Source organism: Larimichthys crocea, chromosome I (assembly GCF_000972845.2).
Source record: "Larimichthys crocea isolate SSNF chromosome I, L_crocea_2.0, whole genome shotgun sequence".
Lineage (NCBI taxonomy): Eukaryota > Metazoa > Chordata > Actinopteri > Sciaenidae > Larimichthys > Larimichthys crocea.
Window position 1 is genome coordinate 42,901,986 of NC_040011.1, and position 27,320 is coordinate 42,929,305.

The following is a 27,320-nucleotide window of genomic DNA, read 5'->3' on the forward strand; positions in this document are numbered from 1 at the left end:
TAACTGACTCCTAATATTCACATAACATAGTTACAGAAGCCAGTATTTGAGTTATATATTATCTTCCTTACTGTTTGATGAGTGCTTACCTTTTAATTCTTGGAAATCGCTTCCCCTTGTGGGCTAGCCCACATTGTCGGTACGACGTTTGGCAGAAAATCAAGGTGTCTGCTTTGTATCAAAATGTGCCGTTCTCACTCATCGTTAAAGCTGGAAATAAATGCTGGATGAGAAAGCATTCGTGGATTTGCTGAGCTTTGTCCTGTTTGAGCCCGAGGCGGTTCATATTAGAATGAATGATTTAAGTCAGCTGCTTGTCATTTTGTACTCGCCGTCTTATTACAGGATGTTTACAACATGAAATGCCTCTGTTACTCCATGAGAGGAACTCTCAAATAGCTTGTACATGCTATACAAAATAGTGCAAGGCACATTTAATACATCTGATGGTACTCTTTATATGGCATCTCGTATCATCCTTTCATTTGCCAAAAAGATCAAATTGACTGGAAGTATGAGACGAGTCTGTATTTCCCACAGATATGTTTGTGTTTTTGTCTAAACAGCAGCGTGTGAAGTTAAGGGAAAAGCATGAGTGTCTTCTCCTCTCAATGGGATTTTCAGTTGAGTGCTCTCTAGCCTATTTTATTCTGGCAACATAAACAGTATGTGCTGGAAGAACAAGATGAAAGGAGACGAGTGTGTGAGTGAAAGCATTACATCTGGCTCGCTTTCCTCCCTTTTTTTTTTCTTTTCCCCCCCTTCTCAGGAATCAGCCATCACCCGTCGAAAATAATTTAATGCCGTAGTTGGTGCCAAATTAAAATGCACCGCCAGCTGGTGCAGACTGACAGACTGGCTCTTTTTTTTTTTTTTTTTTTTTTGGACATTTTAGATGCATTAATGTGAAGTTTTGAGAGGAAGTTAAGACTTATAAACTTCACTACAGGAGTGAATTTGTTTAAATTTTTACATCATGGATGGATGACTTAATGGACACAGGATTGATGTCCTTTGTTTCCTCATCCGTGCATTCATAATCTTTTTTTTAGCTCCATGCAGAACATAAACATATACAGTATAGAAACTATATTAAAAGCAATTTCCTCTTCAGTGTCTCACACAGGTCTCCTGTTTATATCTTATACAGGTCTTTTGCTTATTTAGGACGCACAGCCTTCACTCTTTATTTTCTGTGTGTATGCCGGTGTCAACGTTGCATAAGTAACAGCGATAAGACTCACAAAATAGCCGTTGTCAGATCTTCAGGCTCCAGTGGAGGCTTTGCTGTCTGTCTGTTTATTTGCGTGATAAAATCACAAGCACAACAGGGGAAATGAAAGCCTTTACAGCATCCACAAGATGATCTGTTGGGTTGATACGTCCAGCGGGCCTCACAAGATCCACACGACACCCACATACTTAAAGGCTGCTGCGCAGCTCGTGGCCACACTTGGGGGACGCGGTGACTTACAAATGTGTCGGTATTCGCGTTTTGGCACCATCGACAAGGTGTCAACTCACCCGTTCATTTTAATGAGGCAACGGTGTTGATGCAGCTTTTGTCTCGAGACAATGCAACATCTTCCTCGGCCAATCATCTACCATGCATTGATCTGTAACTCTGGATCACATTTCATTCATCGGTCTGAACACCTGAGTGATATGTGACTTTACATGCCTGCAACTGAGATTAATATTTAACTAAGATTACAAGTCAGCACAAATGAAACTTGGAGTTTGTGTCCAGCTACATTTCCTGCTCCTTACACTCCGATCATTATGTTTTACTTTAATTGAACTGAAATGAATGAGATTACATTTAAATTAATCCGACTTTGTTTGTCTGTTCCTGTTTGAGTTTTTGGCCCATTTTCAGCCAAGTGAAGCAATAAAATGAAATATCAAACAATGATCTGATATCTTTAAATCACTGATGAATACAATCCAATAATACACATTAATAACTTAAATGTATCTGTTTGTAATCGTCTAGTATGAATGTTGATCATCCTCTTTTTATATTTCCTCTGTTTCTTTTGCACCAGACACGATGTGAGAGCTGCTGCTGTCTTATCATGACATCGACCTGTCTTCATCTCACGGGATGTGGCAGCAGGTCATGGTTTAGTTTTTAACTCTCACCTTTACTTTTCTTCCAGGACTTCAGCTGACTGTTTGGTCACCTGAGATGGGATGTTAGGACCCTTTTTCCTCTTTAGTTTGACGCCTTTGCATGTTCAACCTTAACATGAGCAAAATTCTTGTCTAGCACCTGGATTTATTGATTGTGTCCTGAAGGCTCTTGTCTCCCTCATGAGCTCTTCAGCCTCCACCATGCCTGTTTTTTTTTTCTTCTTCTTCTTCTATCTCCAGAGGTCTGATATGTCTGATTTTATATTTTTACTTAGAAAAATATGAACAGGATAGTGAAAACCCTTTATATTTTAACACATGGATGGATTTTTGATTAATATATATCATGTTTCCTTGAGCCAAAAAAATGAATTATTACCGAAATTACTTAAAATATAATAACATACCATACGTACAGGACTGTAGCTACTATTTGAGTTCACTAGGTTGAGTTCACGTCCTCTGCAGTCTAAAATTTTAGGATGTTTGGGGAGTTTACAGTCTAAATCGGGTTTCTTTCTCTACATTTAGACTGCAAGTTTGTATATTTTTGTAAATACTCAGAATACAGAGTTTGGTTGGTGGCTAGTCAGGAATAATCGTGCTAGGGGAATTCATGACCTTATTTATCTAAAATCCTGGCTACAGCCGTGCATATATGAATGTTTGATTATACTCTCAGTGATATTAATGGTTGCAGACGTCACTGGTTATGTAGTGTTAAAATATATTGACTTATATTTAGCTGGTATGAAATATTGTCCACATGTCCTGGATGTATTCATTATTTATGGCGTTCGGTCTCATTCTATATGATTTGAGAAAAGGAGCGGATATTAGCATCCTCTAATCATTATGTTTTCCTCCATGTGCCCTTTTAAACCCTCTGGGGTCCATCTGTGTTACACTGTACAGCTCAGTTTGGACTGTGTCACAATTAATTAACCAGCAGGATTCGAACACAAGGAGGACAATCAACAGACAATAGACAGTTACAGCTTCGTCTTTTCTTTTTCTTTTTCTTTTTTATTCCTCTCCTCCCAATCGCTTCTGCTGGAAAACTGAATTGATCAGCCTCTGAAAACAATAGAGCGGGTGGCTTGGAGCCAGACAGGCCATGGCTCAGATAAACTGCAGCCAGTAGAGACAAGATGTAACAGAGTGTGGAGCAGCGGGATCAAGCAGACAAAACAGGTAAATATAGCTTCTTAAAAAACGGCTGAAGAACTGAGTGAATATGCAAAATTATAACTGAGGAGTGAAGATGTGGAGGCCATCTGGGCTGAGTTCATCTGTCATCTTATCATCTGCCTTCAGCTCGCTGGTTCTGCCCTCCACTTGGCAGGGCTTCCCGCCGCACAGCTGGCTTTACAATCTCTCGCTTGGTCTCTCTCTCAATCACTCACACTCTCGTGTGTGTGTATGTGAACACTCCAGCATGTGTGTGTGTGTGCATGTGTTCGCATGCATGCATACTCTCATGTGTGCTTGTTTTTAATCTGACTCGGGGGGGTGAGTGTAAGCCTGTGATATGTGGAGCATTTTGAGAAGATTTATGAAGCTTTTGCAGTCACTCTGTCGCCTCATGCCAAATATATGGAGCCATTTGACCCACTGATGGGACACTGGGGCATAAGTGTACCACAATTGGAGGGATCCTCTCCATACATCCATGATAATTATAGTCCAATGTGCATGTATGCATGTGTATTTATATGTAGTAGTGTGTATGTAATTGTGTTAAATGATGAATCCCTCTAAAGTCCTATGTGGGTTTAGCAAAAGCTTTTATTTTGAAGGGTACACTTACATCCACGGGAGGGACTGGGACTTTTTATTCAATAACTCACAGCCAGAGTCAATCTGGGCTCTGTGATGTACTTTTTCTGAATGTGACGGAGTTAAAATGTTTTAAAAGGGAGCATACTACGGTGCTGCAAGACTTCTGGAAGCAGAAAGACAGTTTGACACATCCTGTGTTATTTTTCCGTGTTTCACGTGCTATCGATCGAAGCATAATACTAACGGGAAGTATAGAAACTGTTTTATTTTGTGACTTTTGTGTGAAGCCTATGTGGAAGTGCCAAAAACTGCATTTACTGAAACGTCCACTTGAGGCTGGCTACAGAAGTGAGTCAGTCTCCATAAGTCCCCATGTTCAAATGTCCAACTTCACACATGTTTACAGCCTGGTACAAAAAACAGTTTTGGTCTCTGTAGCTAATTTCCCCGTTCATGACAACTGTACTGAGGGTGAATTTTTATAGAATTCACCAAATCATATTAAAGCTTTAAGTTTTGCTTAATTAACATGACACTTAGTCAACTTTTAGATTAGTTTGGGGGCAGAGGAAGCAAGACTGCTGACATACCGGTGTGGGTGATGTAATGGACACACCATCCAGTCTAATACTGTCAATGATTGCACTTGCACTAGCCTTATTCCTCTTATTCTTGAATTTCTTTCACTCTTTAACTTGCTCTATCCATGACGGTGAGTCAATTGTTTATACTTTTTCATTTGGAGCTAAATTTCTATTTATTTTCATGCATAAAACTGTTAATTAGAGGCGAGGAACGCATGTTGCAAGGCTGCTGAGTAGCTTGCAATGCTATAGTGTACTGTTGAGACCATGCGGGTTGGCATTTTGTGACTCCCTTCCTGGTATTGCACAGAGCATTAATGAAAAAAAATATCCCGTGGATGCTTTGTTTTCAATTGAGGAGAAAGTTATGCTGATGTAATTTCTGGCGCCTTGCAATAAAATGCTGAAAGACAGTCTTGGGAAGTTTGGTCGTTACTCACTACAGCTCACTGCAGAGGTAGACTCACTGTATATGCATACATTACTTGTTCTGTGGTGTGTGTGTGTGTGTGGGTCTCAATCATCTCATCTCCTAATCACACAGAACAAATCTTTTTGTAAACCGCACTGAGGATTACTGTGTAATTAGTCAAGTTAAACATACATTACTAAGCTTGTATCTCATGCATCAGACAAAATCATACAGTACATTTATTATAGATGGTTGTGTGTGTCATAAATTATGAATTTAAAGTCTGAAAAATAAAACTTTTTCCACATTTCCACAGTTGTGGATGGTTTCCAGCATTCAGCAATGTGTGTGCGAGTGTGTGTATTTGTGGTTATGTGTGTGTGTGTGTGTGTGTTTGCCCCGGGCAGTACTGTGGGGAAGGCTATAATAGGTTTCCATTCCTACATATGTAGTGTAATGCTCCATGGCAGCAGCAGGAGTGACAGTTTTTGAAGAAGTGCATCACATTTGAACTCGTGTCACACTTGATGCCCGTGACTGGCAGGGCAGCATCCGTGCTGCTTAACCTGTCTGTGTTTTTAACCTGCCAACAAGCTGCTATGTATTATTGATCTTCGCTGTCAACGCAGAATTACAGTGAAATGAGACTTTTGATTTCTATCTCAGCAGTTTTGGGGTCACTGCAGTGAATATATTCAATACAAATAACTGATTAACAAGTATTTGTCTCAGTGTAAGGCCTGGTCTCGTAGAAAAGAAGTAAATACTTGAGTTTGTCGACTTTTTTTTTTACCCAGAAACTTGCTGTTACCACCTGCGTAGAGGAAGACTGAGACAGCATTTTCAGGGCTCCCTGCAGTATCTGATTTAAAAAAAAAAAAGGTATTGATTTCACCAGGACAAACAAAGCAAAATACAGACGTAAACAAACTGCTAAAAATACACTGCCAGTCAATTTCACCTTTAAAAGTTTTAAAATTGTATTTTATTTTGAAAGTATAGCTTTGGCTTTAGCCATGTTGCACAATTAACATTTTACTTAGCTGTCTCTGTCCTGTTAGCAGCCAAGCTAACTGGCATTTAACTGATTAATAGTTAACAAGCAGCCTAGTGTAGTGTGTTGGGACTGACTAGAGCTACAGTGTTTTAACTACAGTATATTAGAAAAGAATAGAAAGCTTTTATTGTCATTGTACAACAGACATACTGTAAGCACAACGAAATTAGAGGGGGCTTTAATGAGGTGCTGGTCCTAATATAGGTAATAGTATAAAAACACAATATAAATACAAATGCAAAAATAAAATATAGATGCTATACAAAGAAACCAGGGGGTATTCTTAAAAAGTGAATGCTACATCTTGCTTGTATTTGCATGGCAAATGGTAAAGCAATTACAGTGGTCCCTCGTTTATCGCGGGGGATACGTTCTAAAAATAACCCACAATAAACGAAATCTGCGAAGTAAGTTTTACAATTATTATACATGTTTTAAGGCCGTAAAACCCCTAACCACACACTTTTATACACCTTTTTACACGCATTTTGTACAGTACTCCCTTAGTTAATCAGGACGCACAACATGTGCGGTTCTCCCTTAGCCAATTTAGGACGCAGAACACAATGCGCGTTCATACTGTACAGTACAAAAAAAGCATGCAAAATTGCACTAAAAAAATCCACGAAACAGCGAGTCCGCGAAAAGTGAACCGCGATATAGTGAGGGACGACTGTATACAATTATTGCACATGAGGTATTGCTCGTGACACACAGGTAAGATTATTGCACAGGAAGGTATTGCACAGGATTTTTGCATGTTGGGGGGCTAGTGCATGTGTGCATTCAGGATGGTGATGGCTTTTGGAAAGAAACTGTTCCTGAGTCTGTTTGTCTTGGTTCTAGTGCACATGTAGCGTCTGCCAGAGGGCAACAGGTCAAACAGGTGGTGGCGGGATGGATGTTGTCTCTCGTAATGGTCTGCGATCTGCTGAGGCAGCGAGATGTAAACACTGCAACACTAAGTTAGCACCACTTAAGCTGATGAACAGGGGTTAAAGCTGTTAAAAACTGCAGTTCCTCAAATGTCCACTTGAGGCTGGCTCCAGAAGTGAGTCAGTCTCCATAAGTCCCCATGTTCGAATGTCCAACTTCACAGCAGAAATAAACATGTTTACAGCCTGGTACAAAAATCTGTTTTGCTCTCTATAGCTGATTTCCTGTGCTGGTTTACTGCACTGAAGGTGAATTTTTTATAGAACTCACCGGTTCAAATTATATTAAGACTTAAAATTGTGAATATTTAATAGCAGCACCGCTTTGATTGACAGCTGAGTGCCATTACCGATGGCTTGTTTGAGCAACCAGGATTCATTCAGCACGCCTCAGCTTCACCCGTGCTTTGTTGTTAGATTAGCCGGGAGGTGGAAGAGGCAGTCCTGCCACCAAACTCTGAGCTTCATAACGGCTCCAATCCATCCAGTCTCATACCGTCATTCGTTGTAGCTTCTTAGCAACCTAGCACTGACCACGTGAGAGTAACCCTACAGTGCCATCGTCTCATTTTCCCGTTGTCTCTGTCGTAAAGCCTCAGACGAGCTCAACTCTTTCGCTCAAGTTGAAACATTTTGAACTCACACAGTCATCTGTTCACCTCAGTGTGTTTCGCCCAGGGCCAATTTGTGTCTATTTGCATCCACTCGCACCTTTCCCTTGACTTTGTGTGCAATCTGCATGCGCTGCATCTAAAATGTGCTTTGTTTTCACTCTGAACACTTTCAGAGTGCCGCCGAGTTGAACAACACAGCACAGCGGCTATTAGCGGAAATAGGAGGGAAGGTTTGTTTTCATGGACTAATTACATTCAGCCTTGACTCAAACTTTTCCTCTTTGCCAAAAACACTCTTGTAATGTTTCTTGTTGGTGTGCAGAGCTCAGAACACACTTGGACTTGGACCTGTAGCAGCGGCCTTTAATAATCTTTATGATGATATTGGTCTATTGATTTCACCAAAGTTTTGAGTCAGTGCTCATCCCAGTGACAAAAACGCAGGTCCGGTAAACTAAAATAACATTACTCTTTCGATACTACCCCCACTGATTATTACTATTATAACTAATGCTTTTACAACTAAAATAATGAGAGTTAAAAAAAGACAAATCTACATAACTCCAGGCGGTTTTTCCTCACCAGGGAATGTATGATAAAAGATTCACGTAGGATATAATGAAGAAAATACAGGAGAGGGACTCACAAAAGATTTTAAGATTACCGAGCAGAAATATAAAAATGATACGGTTGAATATACACCGCGGTGGGATGGATGGGGTGGGTGGTTGTATGTGTGTGTGGCAGCAGAATAACGATTGGTATGTGGGTGAGGCTGTCAGAGCGAGGATCTTAAAAAAAAAAAAAAAGTGGTGTGTGTGTGTGTGTGGATGGTGTGAGGAGTGTAGGTGAGATAGATAGAGTGTGTGTGTGTGTGTGTTGTTCTCCGTGGGGGATATAGCCAGTGGATCGCTCGCAGCATCTCTAGTCCCAGTGTCCCCGCGGACATGTGTATGTGTGTGTGTGGTGTTGAGTAGATTGGGCTGCAGAGTGAATGGGCTCATTAGCGGTAGCAGAGTAACACATGGCCTGGGGCGCACACAGACACACAGCACACTCTCTCTCTCTCTCTCTCTCTCTCTCTCTCTCTCTATCTCACTCACACACACACACACACACACTGACACACACACACACACAGTCACACTCCAGACTTGCATACTAATGCCTTCAGACTGTGAACACAATGAGCCTCATTTATAAAAGATTCTTATATTCTTATGCACCAGTCTGGCCTTTTATAACAAATTCCCAAGCAAAAGATGAAAAATTGATCGCGGTGCCAAAATCAGCTGTTTACACGAATTCTTTCCAATCTTCTCTGATGTTACAAATCCAGCTAACTTTTTTTTTTTTTTTTTTTTTTTCCTCCTACTGATTAATTAGGTGACATATTCCCCCAAGGTGTTACAGGAAGACAATAATGTACCACACTGTGGAGCCCACACAGAATGTAACTGTGGAAAATGGAAACAGACTTGACAGAAATCACTGAGACAAGAAAAGTTGTTCATCCGCATCATCTCCAGTCTGTTAGATGTGTCTGAGTATAAGTTTCAAGTCAAGAACAGCAAAATCATGCTTTGCAACATAGATCAGATGCCGAACAATCCACCTATTTACTCAAATGAATGCCTAAAAAACAAGCAATATCTCCTTATTAGAAACCATCAACATCACACTGTATGGATTCTGGGTAATGAAGTCAACCCAATAGCAAAGCATCCAATAAGATGAAAGCAGCTCTTTCAACATGCACTACAGTAGCTCCGGCACCCCTGCGGGAATGATTTACAAGGACAGTCTTCCGCTTCATGTTCCACTTAAAATGACAAAAGCAGGGGAACGCTATGCTTTCACCGGTCCTGATGTTATTAAATGTTTTAACTATTGTCAGCATCAAATCAAGTCTACATTGTGATGTTCTGATTGTGATTTAAAAAACACCCTTATAGATGTGAATCTTTTGTCTCGCCTTTTAGCCTGCGGACAGCCAGCAGCAGCAACTTACACCTACTGAACTTAACCAGTGTTTATTTTTGCAGATATTTTAGATTCAGTCTTTAGTCGACAACAACTAAACATATACATATATTTGTGGATCAGGCTGTGCAGGTTGTGCAGATCGCAACAGGTCCACTGTCCGGCGCATCACTAAACCTCCATGCTCTATTACTTATTGGGGAAATTATCACATATTTTTGGAATATCTGCTAACTGATAGCCCGCCATTAACATTTTAGTTCTATGAAAATATTTTTTTATTGTCAATTTTTAGCTTGTTGTCTCATTTTTGTCATAGTTTACCACTGAACTGATCTTTATACAACTTATACTCATACGGTTTAGTCATAACAACATTTTTATATTAACAAAAAATAAAGTGTCTTTCAGTTCATTGTTTTGGTTTACGGTTTGGTGGAGACAGACCTTAAAATGTATGCTTATGTTGTTTCACATGCTCGCATCTGCTTCATGTGCAAACTAACAGCAGGTTTGTCATATCTATTTAATATGTCAGTGTTATGTTTACAGCTTGTTTTTGCTGACCCGTGGGGCCAAAAATCAGGTAATGGATGTTTATGCAGAAACAGAGATGCCACATTGTAAAAATATTTAATTACAATATTGCTGAGGTTTTACTGAAGAGAACGTCTTTAAAGTAAAGTATCAAAAGCAAAGGTTACATGTTTGTACATTACTAGATTGTCATATAGATATACTGTTCATAGATGCATGAACATTTGTGTACCCTGTGGAGGTAGAGCTTATTTTAATTAGATCAGATCTTATAAACGGTGACTTGTTTTGTATGTTAAAATTTAATCTGCAATGTAACTCTGAACTGAAGTTGCCAAATAGCTACTAAAAAACAAAAAATTTAAACATTTCTCACTGAATTACAGCGCAGTCGCCTCAGAATTGCACCCTGAGTACACGTTTGAACTCAAAGCAATATTCAAGAAGAGGTTTGTGCACACTTCCAAACAAGTTTAATAAAGAACCAAAATTGCAGCCAGGGTAAAACAACCACACATCACCTTGAAATTCAACCATATGTTCACCTTATGCTCCGTGTTTTGGACGAACTTTAAGTCTTAAATTTGTGTTAAGCCATAATGAGACTTCATTTGGTCAAAAAGAGGAAGGTAAACTTCCTCACTGACCTTGTATCATCATGCATGTATACACAGTATACACATACAGGATTTTATGCTTCATCCTTTGAACAATAATCCCAGGTGAGCTTGCAGAAGCTCTGTACAGATGTGAAAGATTTATGTACTAACCTACAAACAGTGAGTATAGAGGACATCTGCTGCCTAATTTCTAATGGTACAGAGTTGAGTGCAGGCTTGGTGACTGGGGTTATCAAGTGGGCACCTGCCATCACAGATGCTTCAGTGAATTAGAGCTACGACGCCTCCAGAAAGCTTAATACGGGTTGTGTTTGCAATAACCTTCAAACATTATGAATCCTAGACAGAATCTTTGATGCACCGCGCTCAGACACTTCAACGGCATCCAGTAACCCGAGCCTGGTGGCTGTGGACGCTCCGCACCCACAGTGACGTCTTTGACCTTAACAACAGAACAACAACAACTGGCCAGAGAATCATCCGACGCTGACCGCGACTGCCTCAAATGTATGTTTTCAGGGCAAAAGAGCATTTATTTATAGCTTGTTTGTTTGATATTGAAAGTTAACACACTGCGTTGACTTTATGTACTCTGCCAAAGACGTACCCGCCACCAGACATTAAAGAGTCCCAGTGCAGGCTACACTTAGATTTCTCTGACCTAAAACAGCACGTGACAAGTCACATCTGGCAAGTGGGTATACGCAAAAATAGAATAACTGTTTTATTTTGTTGTATGGCGATAAATATGCCGCTGACATAAATAAATCACAACGTTACGACACAGAGTCTGGCTATTTGTCTTACCTTAGCGCTGTGCCTCTGGCTTTGGGCTTGTCAGACACCTGTCAATACACACACACAGAAACCATCAGTTATGATCATATATGCAGTTTTATTATTGCTTTGATTTGACATATAAATAAGACAGAGGATGGGAAAATATGCACTTCTGTTTGTTTTACAAAAATAAATGACTTTACCAGGATTAATATGTCTGTGATACGAGAGTGTGTGTGTGACGGACATGATGATGAGTGTGTGTGCTTCTTGTGTGAGTGATCACGTTAAGAGAGCGTATAATAGCCAAGATGAGTGATGTAACAAATGTCTGCTTTATTGGTCCTCTAATACCTAAATGACACACTGATCAATGTATTAAGTTATGTCATTAGGTTCTCTATAAATAACAAAGAAAACAATTAACTATGTAATGTGTTCTACTGCAGATGAGACAAATGCTACTGCTGCTACTATTAAATGGGTAAATCGTAAGACAGTCCATTATGATGCTATTTGTTTGTTTCTAAGTATTCGTAAGTTTTCCATCAGTGGTCATGTGTGAACAGAATCATAATAACATCCATCCATTATCTGTTTATCCTCATCAGGGTCACGGTGGGGCTGCCTGGAGCCTATCCCGGCTGATATTGGGCGAGAGGCGGGGTACGCCCTGGACGAGTCACCAGTTCATCACAGGGCACACAGAGACAAACAACCAGTCACACTCACACTCACACCTACGGCCGATTTAGAGTCACCGATTAAGTGCATGTCTTTGGACTGTGGGAGGAAGCCGGAGTACATGCAGAGAACATGCAAAGTCTTGCTGTGAGGCGACAGTGCTAACCGCTGCACCACCGTGCTGCCCTCATAATAACGCGAGAACGCAAAGTTGTAAAATTTAAAAAATTAAGTCATTTTTATTCAGAGTACGAACAAAACAATCTTAATATTTTTATGTTTATTTTTTTCAGTGACAGATGAAGAGGATGGAGGAGATGGAAGAGTGTGACATGCAACAAAGATCACCGGCTGGAATCAAACTTGTGACACTGTGACCATTCGGCTCTGGAGCATGTTCTGTAACCGTTCAACTACTGAGGCACTCCAAGAAAACATTCAAATAAAGCAAAATAAACTAAATAGAATTCATTATTTTAACAGTGTTGTTCTTCATGGTACAATAAATAACATAACATGACTGAAAAACTAATAGTATAATAAAGAACGTTACAGGAAATAAGAACTACAAAACAAATCATAGACTATCAATACAACTTGTCGGCGTGGTCCAGATTTTCCCTTTCACCCACTTAAACCTCCGTCTGCTCTGACCCTCACTTGTCTTCCATCACTCTGCCCTCTTCCCCTCTCCTCTAACAGAAGAGATTTTCTTGTCATTAAATCGTGAATTTTTTTTTTCCCATTTCCTCTTTATCTTCCTTTTATCCTCTCCTCTTGTTTCCTCCCTGCCCTCTCCCTTCACCCCACCCTCCGTTCACTCCTTTATTTCTATTCATACTTTCAGTGAAAGAATGGGGTGATTAGATTTGTCAGTGAAGCCTTTCCTCCGTCCTCTCTCCCCCTTGTCATCCTCTTCTCCTCCCTCAGTCAACTCTCAGTCAATTTTGTACCTGACTACATCAATTACAATAACAAAACAAAAGCGGTAAACTCGATTTCTGAAAATATCAAGCATTAATTCATCTTCAAGCACCGAAACCCGACAATTAAAAATAAATTAGTCAAACAAAATCGGGACCTTTTCTCCCCTCTGGCTTGTTGTCTGCCTCTCTCTGTCTCTCTCTAGGAATAAGGTGATTAACTGGACCAGTGAAGTTTCTGATAGATCGATGTGTAGCTGCAGGCTAGAACAACAAACCTCCTCAGATCTTTGGCTTTGGGAGACTTGCAGGGGCTCATGGTGAGGATCTATGTGTGAATATATTTAGCTAGCTGGTGGCTTTACTTGGATTTAAATAAAGAACAATCCAACCGGTGTTTATTCACACAATCTCCTCGGTTACAACACCGCTGTGAGTTTCGGGCTGTTTTACAGAAAGCAAGACAATTCAAACCATAAAGCTTTAGAGACGCTCTGTATATGATTTATTTGTGAAAATCCCCCTTCTCCCTTCTTTCTCATGTGGGTGCAAGACATCACAGTGGTGCACATCAGGACAGGCGAGTTTTAAAAAGGCTTTTAACACCCCCGCACCATCTTGAACAGTAACTGAACAATGAGTTCTTCGCTTGTCTATATGGTGTCGCTTTATTTTGCGTCAGAGGCTCCATAAAGCATTTCTAACACCTGAACGCCGGGTTCAAAATCTTCAATTTTCTGATGCAACTCTTGCGCAGAGGTTGCACCGCTGAAAATGTAGCAGCTGCTGGATTTTTCACTAGTGCAAAAAAAAAAAACAAAGAGACTCCACATCCCGATTTTAGCATCTTTCCATCGGCTGCCAGTTGGATTTAACACAGCTAGTTCACTGAAGACTTTTATATTCCCACTGTACTCTGTACAAAATTAACATTGAAAGCATATATTTAATCTTTTAGAGCCAAATTACATATTTATACATGATTCGATACACAATCGCTCATTCCTGAGTATTCCCTGTTTTGGTGTGACACACGAAATGTCAACCAAGTGCAGATAAAACAAAGAAATGTTTTACTAAGATATGAGATTTCTCCATTTCCTCACCTGCCTCTGAGCTCATGTGGTCTCTTCGCTTTACTCAGCAACCTTTTCAACATATTGATCGATGCCTTTCTATACCTCGCGCGCTGTAGTTTGCTGTGCGCTCCGACCATCTGTTACAAGTTATTTCTGTTTCAAGGTCGATTAGTAGCTTCTGCACTTTGCAAAGACTGTGTACAACCTACTGTGCTCTGTTAGAGTTAATCTTACTGGGTGTGTGTAATATAGAGGTCAGGACATTAGACACAACAACAATATAACACAAATGATCCGGCATCAGAAGCTGGTGATTATACACACAATAAAGCAAACTGTGTGCTCAGGTTTGAACTTCTTTAATCAAAGCTGTGCATCGTGCACTCTTGCCCTGGAGTCCTTGTCTTCTCTACTGTACAAACATCCACTTTTTTTTAATTTTTATTTATAAAACATTTTTGCCACTGCACATTTAAACCAACCCAAACTGTGATTTGAGGTCGCTCTGTAACTACATGCTTCAGATACGATGTGGTGAGTTGCCACAGTTGAACTGGTGAAAAGTCAGACTCGCTCACTTCGTGACTGTTTTCAGCAGTTGCGGATTCTCTGTTCTGTCCTGGATCGGTCCCTGTTTACACTCACCAAAAACACACTGTGTGCATCCTCAAGGCTAACAAACATGCTGAATGTATTTCCTCATAAAACACTGTACTCATCAAATCTGGGTTTCTTTTGTATTTTGGTCATGCATTATTTACATCTGTTTGCTAGCTCACAGTCTTCCTCCTGCTCCACCACTGCTCAGTGTACTTAAAATTTCAACTAATACTTTATATGTAAATGTAGTGGAGGAAAACGGACATCACATCCCTCAGAAATCTGGTATAGAAGTATAACGTTGCAACCCCACCGGACACTTCAAACCCCACCATGAGTGTTTCAGAAGCAGAGCGCGTTGCCCGGCAGATTTTGTTTACTTTCTCAGATTTGGTTTCCTTGGTTTGGGTGCTTCTAAACATGTAAATATACTAAGTAATAATTTGTTTTTGTAGTAATTTGTTTAGCTTTTGGCTGTTTTTATGAGTTTTATTTTGAAAATCGAGTGGATCCTATATGCTGCTGTTCCTATGTCTGACTTCCACCCAGCTCGAGCTGCTCTGTGCAGATTGACACGGCCTGCTGCCGGTGGAATTTGGGGGAAAGGTAGCATAAAATAAATAAAAGTCAGATACGAAAAGTACTTACGTTTAGTACTTGAGTACATGTACTCATGGAAACTAAAGTCTGGTGTGTCTGTATTGACAGAAAATGGCAGAAACTGAATATAATATGCACAACAATGCTTTCATTAGTGTATAACCACCTGAAAAAGTCATTTTTGTTAACTAGTGAGCCTTTTATATTGACATAGACCAGGGGTTCCTCTTTTACAGAGTCTGCCATTGTTTTCTACAGTAGCCCTCAATGGACAAACTGAGCAAAGGCTCCTGATTGGACTTTTGGGATGCAATGAGCATCTAGATGTCACTAAATCCTACTATCCTTTAAATTTTATGACCCTACATAGAAATACAGACATTATGCCAGGGATTTACAGTGGTGCTGCCTTGTCTCGCCTAGAAACAAAGACTTCCCCCACACAGGGAATTATTCCAGTTTAATGAAATATCACATTAGTCTTTGTACACACCATGAAAAAAAAGAGTAGCGGAGCTACATCACACAGAAAATGCCGCATTCAACGAGAGGAGTGAGGCTAATGTTTAAACTGTCACAACTACTGAGATGCTACAGCATCTGTCCGATTCAGCTCAGCTGGTGTCTGACGTGATCTGAAGTTAGTTTGATAATCACTAATGGACACAACGTTCTACACTCTGACATGTCACAGCGAGAAAAGCACAGGTATAATTAATAAAATCTGCTTCGGCTTCGCGGTCTTCGTATCGCGCATGCTGGCTCGCTGTCACATTGTCATTTACTGGGACACTTAAAAATGGAGCCATGTTATTAATAACACCTGTGCTTTTCCCACTGCGACGAGTCAAAACGTCTGCTGTAGAGGACAACAGCGTCTGCATCGAAGTTGAAGTTAAGGTGTCATAATCTGTCATCACAAGCCCGCAAAGAGAAAAAGAGAGAAACGCAGGGAGATAGAGAGACAAAGAAAAAAAAAAAAAAAAAAAAGTCCTGCAGCAGGTAATTGGGTTGCTGTTTTTTTCTGTCAGCTTCTAAAGTCATTAGGAACATCTCTCTCTCTTTCCCACTATCTCTCGTTTCCTCTCCTCTTTCTCCCCCCTCTCTCCACCTCCATCCCTCCTTCCCTCTGCACTTTCTTTCAATTCCCTCCTCTCCTCTGTCTCTTTGCTCGGTGCCAAAAACATATTCATCATACTCCTCTGCTGCCCTCACAGCGCTGTGCCACAGCATACTAATGACAGTGTGTGTCTGTGTGTAGTGTGTGTGTGTGTGTGTGTGTGTGTGTGTGTCTGTGTGTGTGTGTGCGTGTGTGTGTGTGTGTGTGTGTGTGTGTGTGTGTGTGTGAGAGAGAGAGAGAGGGAGAGACTGTCAGCATGCGTTTTTATTTATGTGTTTTCTGGCGTAAATGCTTGTGAGTATAAATCGGCATGGGTACACTGTATGTGCTTGTATGTGTGTGTGTACGGATGCACGTGTGTAAAACATGCACGTCTATGTATTTGATTAAGAATGTCTGTGTGCTTGTGTGCGTGTGCATGTGTGTGTGTGTGTGTGTGTGTGTGTTGTTTTACTTCAGGCTATAAAAGCTTGATAATACACCGTGCACTCATTTGCTATAAGCCTGTTAAGAGCATGCACAGAAAAAATGCCACTGAATTCATCTCTGTCGCCCTCTCCCTCTCTCTCTCTCTCCATCGCTCTCATTTCATCTCTTTGTCTCTCTCGCTCGGCCTCCTTGTTTTCTTTCCATATTTCTCTCGCTTTATCTTCGCCTCCTGTCTGCATCTTCATCGGTCTGTCTTTGTCTTTCTCTCACTAACTTATTCTCCGTCTTTTCTTTCTTTCCTCACTCTCCTCCCTGCTCATTTCGATCGCTCTTCACGTCCGTCACGCACAGTCGTTTCGAAGAGAGAGAGACAGACGACGAGATAAAAATACAGATAGAGACAGAAGTTTGGTGGAGACTTCAAAGAACGGTCAATCAATCAATCGACATCTCTCTTTAGCTTCACTTCCTGTGAGACATTCAAATATATTTAATAATTCTTCATGAACAACATGAAAGTGTTTATACATATATTATCTATCCACCTTCATACAAGCAGATGTGCTGCCACTCTGATTGGATGTTGAAGCCAAAAAAAGTTTTGATGTTATGTGCTTGAATTATTTTTTTTGGGGGGAAAGACTGTCTGCACTCTTGCAAACTATATTACAAACCCACTTCAGTGCACGACACATCCCTCGAGATAATTTCCTGGATTAAACGATTTATTTGAATCCAACCCAAACCACGATGTTTTCTTAAAATTTAAGTTTAGACCGAACCGAACTGCAATAGTTTTGATGCTGTGTCGTGGAACGGACGTGTCCTATAGTACTGTGTACCTGCAGATGACTCTACAGCTCGGCTCGCAGTGCGAGCAGAATATTTTCATCACAGTGAGGTCGCCAGATACGATAACATCGTCAGAGGCCAGAACTGTGTGCAACATGTTGAACTAAAACTAAAAGAAATTTACAGCTTAGGTTGTATTTTTGTAACTTGGGCAATCGTTTCTGTTTATGACAATAACACTGTACATACCAAAGTAACCTGTGAAATTCTGGATGCATCAACATTGCTAATATTAGGTCCAATGCGGCACTCAGGCAGATCGTGAACAACTCGCCAGTTTGACTTGAAGGTAAAATGTAAAATGAGTGTATCTGCATGTCAGTAACAACCCTTCATTACACAGGAAAATCATATTCCATTTCTCCCAGTAGATCACCTTAAATCTTAAACGATAAAAAGATAATATCTGGAAGGAGTTTAGATCCAAGAGGGATTCATATGAATCTTTCAGATTTGATTGGACCGCTTTAAAGTAGGTGTGACTTAGTGGAAGTAGAGATGCAACGGTGCTGTAGAGAACTTTTCACCTTCCTCATCCACCCTGCACACACACCTCTAGCTTCAGCTAACGGTCAGGTGCAGTTTTTATGACGGCTGCCAGTTTCTCCAAATCTCCAAAAACTTTAAGATGAGTCATAAAAAACAAGGGATGATATCCCAATTATCAGATATTTTTACAACATCCAGCATTTAAAGGAGAGTTAAAGGCATTGTGATGCAGCAGGAAACAAACCACATTAAAAAATGAAGTTGAATTTCAGAAACAAAAGTGAAATATAGAGAGAAAGACAAAGAACTAAGAATGAATCATAGTCTATTTCATCCTGTCTATTCATCCCAGTGCTAAGAGTAATCATATGATTAAGGAAGCCGCTTGCTGCAATTCTGAATGCACCCTAACTATATGTAATTAACAGTTCTACTTTCAGCATAATTATAATAACTAAAATCACTATAAATGACCTGCCATCATCTGTAATTATAATACCTACCATCATGGTAATTATACAATCAGAAGGCCAGTTAAAAGGGGATGAGAGGAATTGGTGTCTTTTCATTAACAGAAAATATCTCATGGACTCTTTTTGATGAGCGCTGATATCAGTCTGCACAGCAGGGGAGGGGGCAGCAGCACAACCCCCACTGCCTGCTTTGAACTCATCTCTGGCATCATTAGTGCATGATGATAATGATTAGAGGAGAGAGGACCACCGTGCCAATTTTAATACAGAAAAACAAGACGAGACGAGCAGGACAGCGGCATCGCTCGCCTGCAAAGTGCCCCCCAGAGTGACAAACACAACCTCCTCGGTCAACGGACGCCGAACTGACCGTGCGGAAACACCCAGATGTTTGTCAGCAGATATGGACTCTCATATTTTGACCTGAAATGACTAATGTTGTACAGTGTGCCACCTGAATATAGGATAATGGACTTTAAGCATATGTAATTATAATTAATTAATAATTCGATCAACTTAAAAAACCTATTACAACTTGATTCATTCAATTTGCATTTAAATGATGCTTCACAAAACTTCAAGTAGAAAAAAATAAAATCTTTAATAGACAAAGAGTTCCTCTGTGGGTTGGACTTCAATTAATTTGTAAGTGGCACACTGTTTACACATCTTTGAATCAAAGACATCACAAAATGGAAACTGTAAACGTTAAAGCAGGAAACAAATAAACTGAATATGATATGCCGAGACTTAAAATGAACAAAACGTTTCATTTGTAGTCAATTTTATGATTTCATTTTAAAATTCAGTTACGTTTCATCACCATTTAAGACAAATTCAGAGAATAAAGAATGATTCATTATCTATATTTTACTTTTTAATTTATATTTTATATAGTAACTGTTCTGGAGCTTCTGATAAATCTGATATTGTGGTTTGTTTGTCTGTTTTATTGCTGTTTTTTTATTGTACTGTGTGTGTGTCCGTGATAACATGTTGGCCTGCATTATATTAAGAAGCGTTTCTAATATTTTGACCACCCCATTTACATACACGAGAGAGGCCATGATATCAGGAACACCTCTGATTGTAATACCACAAACTACAACCTCAACAGTGAACATAAAGTAGAATGAATGCCTCTCTGACAACAAAAACTTGGCTTGTTCAAGTGTATCTAAAGATGTTTGTACATCACGTTTGGAGGCTTTAGTTTAAAGTTTAAAAAAAGCCTTTCCAAGTGGGCACGCTGCACTAAGAGTACTAGTTCTTGCATTAGTTCTTGGAACTGATGGATATTTGAAAGGTACCTTTAAGGAAACTTTAACTGTTCCAGCCTGCACTTCGGTGGAAACATTTAACTTTTTAGCAAGAATTACTATGTGGTTTTTATAAAGTGCTTTCCGTTTCGGAAGTTAGTCACTGTGATGATTTTGCTAACGTGTTATTTGATTTGACATTTCCTGTGCATCACCGGAGAAACTCAAGTCGTGTTTGAAATGTGTCATCCTGGTAAAATAAAAGATAGATAGCAACATGCAGGTGTTGTTTTTACACGTTATTCTGAGGTGCCCTGGTGCTCTGATGATTAACACTAATGTGGGAAGAGATTGCTAAAGAGATGCATGTGTTTTATGGCCTGTTATGGTGCTTCTGTACACTATGTCTTGACCTGAGTAAGACCTGTAATGAGCGATCATACTTCATGCATATTTCTCATAAAGATAAACATTAAGAAGTGATTTTATTCACTGCTCATAGACAGATGAACGGTAGTAGCTTTCACCTATGAAAGGGTTAAATATCTGATGGAGGTGATGTGTACATAAAAGCTGACTTGGATGCAAAGAATAGCTGAGTGAGATGAGGCAGAAATTGTGAATAGAGACACGTGTTCAACTTGACTTCCGGACAAATGAGCAAGTCAGTAAATGTCACATCTACACAGATGAGTTTAATATGAGGTCTGTGAGTGCGGGACGGATGGAGTGAGGGATGATTTGCATAGATGTGTGAATGCACGGACTGCAGAGGGAGCTCACCTTTTGTTCGGCCTCTTCCTCGTCGCTGCTGATCTTCAGGTCATCCTCCAACATTCTGCGCGGAGAGAAAAGGGACGTGTGTTATTGCAAACCGCGACCTCCTGTCTGCGTTTATGAGGTCGGATATGGCAAGTCGTGATCGGCAATTCCTTTTGATGAACCTTTCTGGCAAACGGATTAATTACACAGCAAAAGCAGCGCTGCTTCATGTTGAAGAATGAGGAAGTGGACAGTGGATGGGAGCACTGCTAAAAAAACCTACCAGATGTTCAGCTTGGAGAGGAAAGCCAGATTGTTTTTTCACCTGGAAACTTTCTGTCTGACAACCGCTGACCTACAGCCAAAAATTCCTTGGAAAGGAGAACGTGCTCGGCCGAGATCAGTCCCTCGGACAGGATTGTACATGGATACTTTCTGAGTGTGTGTTGGAGAGTGGAGGGGGGGGTTATAATTAGAAAAAGGACCTTTATGTTGCCCTGCTTTTTTTTTTTTTTTTATTAGTTAGGTTTGTTTTATTCTCCCCACGCTACAGATGAAATCCTAACAACATAGATGTATGGAGGCTATGAAAAAGATATACAAGACACAGTCGATAACATGACCTCCCTCAGAGCATCACCTGCTCCTCATCGCACAAATTATTCAGTATTTATGTGCGTTGCATCGGCAAGTTCCCGTGTTTTATTGCTTTATATAAACCCACCACACAAACTACTGTTATTTTAAGCTGGCACTGCCATTGTTATGACAGGAGAATCCCCTGAAGGGATTTTTTCTTCCTTGCGAACCGCTCTTGTCAATGCTTGCACCGCTAAAAAAAAAAACACTCCCCAGTGTTGTGGTGTTTTCAGACGGGACCGTACGAGTGGTGAATAACTAAAGCACAATAATAAAAAATAAAAAAAGAAGCTTTGCAGATAAGGGTGCACAGTGCAGCACGCGGCGATGATAGATATGTTTGAATGAATGAATAATGGATTCATGTTTTATTTCATAAGAAGGGACAGATGGAGAGAGGGAGATAGTGAGTGAGATGGAGCTGATAATGATGGAGAAGAGAAGGGGAGCCAGAGGAGGATGGAGAGAAGGAGATGGAGACTCAATAGAGAGACAGAGAGAGAGAGGGGAGAATAAAATGCCAGAGAGAGTGGAAGCATCTATGAGGACAGACGCAGTCAGATATAAATGAGTTATGGACTAAAGCATCCATGACTTGCAGAGCCTGGAAAGCACGGCATCAAATTTCTACAAGGCTCTTAATTGCCTTCATAAAATGGAGTCTTTTTTATTTCTTAAAGCAAAGCGCCGGTAGAGCTCCATTACTTGCGGAAGTTTGTCTGAGAGGATGTTAATATTTTCCGAAAGCTAAATCAAAGCCGCGTTCAGCTAATGACTAATTGCTCGACGCAGAATCTCAGTTGTGCAACGTACTCAGACTGCAAAACAAAACGCAGACATAAATCTCTCCACGGTTGACTCGGCTTACAGGGAAAACTGAACAAGTTCCCTGCCAATGTCTCTGTATTATTGTCCACAGTCAAGACTAACTTCTGTAGACCGGCGCTCACAGCCTTAATGATTCTCGTCCTGCCGTGTCCAAGTGGAATATCTGTGTTGTCGTCACATTGATCATTTCATGACTCCGTTTTGGCGCTGCGTGATCTTTTGCTGCCAAAGATCACCTTGCATCTTGACTGTGATTATCCCCAGCCCTTACTGTAACTTGTTGCGTCAGGACGTTTTCTTCAAGTCAAGTAGTTCACAACCCGGGGGTCACTCACAGAACAGTAAACTGTTTTCTTCTGCACCAAATTATCTTGAATGTATTTCAACTTTCACCGAATCTTTGACCTTTCCCTCGTGAATTACTCTAAGCTCTAAACATGATTCATAGAAAACAAAAAGAATCACTCTTTGGTTGTTGGACGTAGACGTATGGGACTAGAGCAGACACTGTTTTGTTTTAAGAGATCACAAGCCAAAAAGATTAAGAAGCAGAGGTCCAGCGCATGAATCACACATGAGGGAACTTTAAGCGAATGATGGAGGTTAAATATTACCTCTGTGGTTCATTATTCTGCTGTAACAACACAGACATCTGAACACAGATCACGGCTTAACAAGCTTTTTCCACTCAAACTGGGTTTCTAAGGAGCACTGGCGCACAAAGGCACGTGTGTGCATACCCGCCCGTGTCGGACGGTTTGTTCAGAAATTGATCGTAGCAGTTATGAGACGCAGTTATTCTTCAAACACACAAAACGTTTAGACTGCGATGTCGGATGGTATGTGCTGAGACCACAGTGAAGGGACGGATAAATACTCGCACTGTAAAAAAAGATTTATCTCTGTTAGCGGTGCTAATGTCACTCGCTTGGTGGGCGCTTTTGTACAAACCAACTTGTATTATAGTGTTTACTGTAAGTATAACACAATCACAGCAACACTTCGGCTGCTTATTATCCTCCCGTGCTGACAAAGCCTCGTGCCTTCATTTCTTTACACGCCAAACACAACTGAGAACTGAACCCTGGCAGTGTTGGAGCCACTCTCCCTATATCCACGAGGCCACGCTCTATAGGAGAGCATGCGTGATGCTGCACATTGTGACAAGTCCAGCACGACTGTTAGAGAGCTCGGCGATAATAAAATCATGAGGTCTCCGGGTTTTCCGTGGCTGGCGGCATGTGAGACAGCCACACCGCCGCCGCCTGAGCAAACACAAAAGCTGGTTCGACCAGACAAGAGTCCTCCTTCACCTCTTCCGCTCTGTTACATAACGTGCACTTGTCTCAACATCAGGGGGCGTAATGAAACTCCTGCAGGAGGGAGGTACAGTCTCCGCTTTCTGCTCGAGTAACAGAAACAAATTAGCTTTTGTTCCTAATATGCAACATCCAGATATAGACCTAATGTAAGGTGCAGAGCGGTGAGAGGGATTACTGTTGGATGAGTTTTCCGTAATGGTCGTACATAGTAAACATTGGGCAAAGAATATAGCAATTAGCCCCAATGGCACAATTACTCTTGAATAAGAGGAGGTAGACCTATTCATTATCCCGAACATTTTACGCTGCTGAGCATCTCAGTAAAAACAAAGAATAGCCTAATGGATGTAGTAAACTAGGCACTATTTTTTTAACCAATTACAATTATTTCACCCTAATAAACAAAGCAGCATTTACAGTTGGATACAGGATGGGGAAAAAATTGCACCTTAGTGCAAACAATAGTAATCAAAAGAAAAAGGCTTATCGGCTTTGGAAGCAACATGGTGTAATAAGCCACAAAGAACACTACAGCTCCAGCAGACATCATCCTAATGGAGATATAATTAACTATTTAACTACAAAGAGGAGGAAATGAGAGTTTACACGCTGACCTGGAACTTTAATCAAACCGGCTGAACTGATGCCGAGTGTCTTGACTTGCAGGATTTGTGCATCATCTTTTGGCCATCAAGTCCTTATCGTTCCTGACACCAGCTTTCATCAGGTGTATAAATAATTTATGGCACTTAGTACTCCAAAACCCTCATTAGAAGTAGATACACAGGAGTTGTCATGTTGAGCTAACGTTTAAGAGGTAATATGACAGCGGGGCAGAAATCCTCGACGCTAGATGAAGAAAGAAATTAAACAAGAAGAAGGAAAACGTTTGTTTTAAGTCACACTTGTGTCTACAAGTGGATTTAATATGGATAATATTCTGATACTACAAATAGATCCATTTGTTCAGTGTGTCAAAATGCTGTAATTCAAAGTGGATACTGACAGGTCGCAAACCTGTTGTTCTACATGTCAATCTTCCCATTCTTGCATGGTAATAAACAGTGATAACGTACGTTTATTTCTTAAACAATGGGTCTTTCATTTCTGAGAGATGTAGACAAAAGCATTCATGCTTCTTATTTCTAGTCGGTCACTGCCTAGCTATACTATTTCATATTTATTTTAGATTATATCCAGTAAGCTAATGTTGGCAGCATGAGTTCCTCTGTGCCTGTGAAGTGCCAAAAACTGCAGTTCCTCTAACATCCATTTGAAGCTGGCTACAGAAGTGAGTCAGTCTCCATAAGTCCCCATGTCCAAATGTCCAGCTTCACAGCAGAAATAAACATGTTTACAGCCTGGTACAAAAACCTAATTTCCCCATTTCCCCCTATTGTACTGAGGGTGAATTTATATAGAGCTCACCTGTTCAAATTATATTAAGGCTTAAATTTATGCATAATTAACAGGTTAATTGCTTTGATTGACAGGTGGGTCCATCAATGATCCATGTTTATATTGTATTTAATTTAAAGTTTTAGGGGTTTAAGACGTTTGGTCAACACAAAACTAAGTGATTTATGTGTACTATAAAGAGTTTAATGAATAATGTTAGATTCACCTCACCTGTCCAGGTGTGAAGGGCTAAACCTACACTGCTGAATGTGACTGTGACCTATTCTTTATAATGTATGTTTTACTTTTAATGTTACAAGACAAAAGGCTTTCAGCATGTTAGGGTTAACGTTAAAGTTTGAATCCATTTCTTGCACTTTTCTTCTTGTGTTTTTGTTTTTGGAAAAAGGCTACAAGCTGCCTACGTAGTTACAGTTACTCAGCTATGATGGGACAATCACTGTTTGTCTGAGGCGTGTGGCGAACTGTCAATTTCTCAAACAAAATAATCAAACTCGTCATAGTCAAACACAGAATGAATCAGGGCCGTGTGGGGGGATTTACAAGCTTTTCCAATCTGACCGTGCCATGAATCCTGCTGTACAGCTCTGTGAGTGAAGTGGAGTGGGCTGCAGCCCAGAGATGTAGCAATACGCTCCTGGCTCACGTTAAATTAATATAGCTGCACTTTCTCGCTCTGATCCACACAATCTTTTTTTCCTCCTACCAGCAGTGAATTGCATCCAAGAGTCAAGCTTAATTTTACCTTGAGGCAAACGCAGCAGCGGGTCAGAAATTCTCTGTTTATGCGTGTGTGTGTGTGTGTGTGTGTGTGTGTGTGTGTGTGTGTGTTAGAAAGAGAGAGAGATACTCACGACTTCTGTGGTGCAGTTGGTGGTTTAGCAGCAGGCTTGTTAGCTGATACAGTGCATCGCTCTGCAACACAACAGAGGACATTCAAGTGAAACATCACTGTTTTGCATGTGTCTTGGGTTGATAGTGATTACTGTTTGACAAGGAGCCAGACTCACATCACTCTAGATGTGTATTAGCATTGCCACACTGGAAAACATGACACTCTGCTCCAGTGTTATTTCATTAGTGTGTGTGTTTGCTTTGCTTTGGCAACAGGAGTTTGGGTAAAAAACACAAAGCAAACGTCCCTTTACAATAAAACTGAAACACGGCAACAACTCGAGGTGACAATTTATTTTCCAATATGGATACACAGACCCCTCTCACTGTACTTTATATTCTAGTCAGCTGTATTTCTTCAGAGAGAAAACAACTTGCCAGTGGGGAAAATATTTCAGCTTTATATACAGAACATCACAAACATCTCAAAACACTACAAGACGGGGTTAACAGAGAGAGCAGCAGCAGTTCAGAAGAGCTTTTGATGATCTGATGTGAGTCAGAACTACTGCCATGTACTAAATCCAGCATGGTCCATATAATGATATACAATTCATCATGAAAGCTGCTGTGCATGTGGATACATATATATGTATAAAAGTAGCAATCCCTCCAGTATGTCGTGCTGTATTCAAGGCAGTGCTGAAGAACAGTCAGACAATTGTTGAGCAAGAAAAATATTTCTTGTTGTCTGAGACTTTGAAAGAAATTTAAAGGACATGCCAGAGAGCACTAATGAATTATACTGCAGAGTTATTGGGAGTAAAGTGAGTTTGCTCCAGGTCTAATGACAATTAACATGATCTGTGTCTGGATACATTATCTGGTAATGACATCAGGTCTACAGACCTCTGCTATTAAAGGTTCAGTGTGTAACATTTAAGGGGATCTATTGACAGAAATGTCAACCCTAACCCTAACGGTGTTTCGGTATTACAGCAGTGAACACAGGAGGCCGGTTTACTCTAATAATTAAGGGTACTCCTGATCCATGCCATGATTGCAGAGTTTCTGAACCATTCATTTAACCTCCACTTACTAATTTAATTTAACGTCATATTTTAGATCATAACTGATCATGTACGTATGTATGCGAGCTATCAGGTGCCCTATCAGGTTGATACTGAGACAAAAAACACGAAATAAAAAGCTTATCCAGCGTAGTATTTTGATAATATGTTATTATTTCATAGATTTCTCCAAATACTACTACAAGGAGGTCACGTACAACCAGTTTGGTTTAGTTTAACTATGTTTTAGTTTTTAATCACACATTGAAATAAGAATAGCTGTTGTGTTGTTCATGTTACCTCGAATGAGTCGTTTATATCTACAGAGGGAGCGGGTCCTCTTTCATGGAGTCTACTATTTTGAACCACCGAGTTTCTACAGAAGCCCAGAAGGGACAAACTAAACACTGCCTCTACCCAGGACCTTTAGCATTTTTTCATTAAACAAAAGGGTGGGGTCAGGGGTATTCAATCGGTTGCAATCTGTAACTATACCAC

General features: G+C 40.3%; 1 protein-coding gene across 2 annotated transcripts in view; it reads right to left on the bottom strand.

Moving 5' to 3' along the window:
- Positions 1-27,320, bottom strand: part of aff2 (AF4/FMR2 family, member 2) — a 141,464-nt gene that overhangs the window by 29,434 nt on the left and 84,710 nt on the right. For both annotated transcript variants that reach the window (XM_027280910.1, XM_027280906.1), the window contains exons 8-10: positions 25,773-25,833; positions 20,732-20,786; positions 11,468-11,505 (exon numbers count right to left, since the gene is read on the bottom strand). In XM_027280910.1, coding sequence (XP_027136711.1) covers positions 11,468-11,505; positions 20,732-20,786; positions 25,773-25,833 — 154 coding nt within the window. The remainder of the gene's footprint in view (positions 1-11,467; positions 11,506-20,731; positions 20,787-25,772; positions 25,834-27,320) is intronic.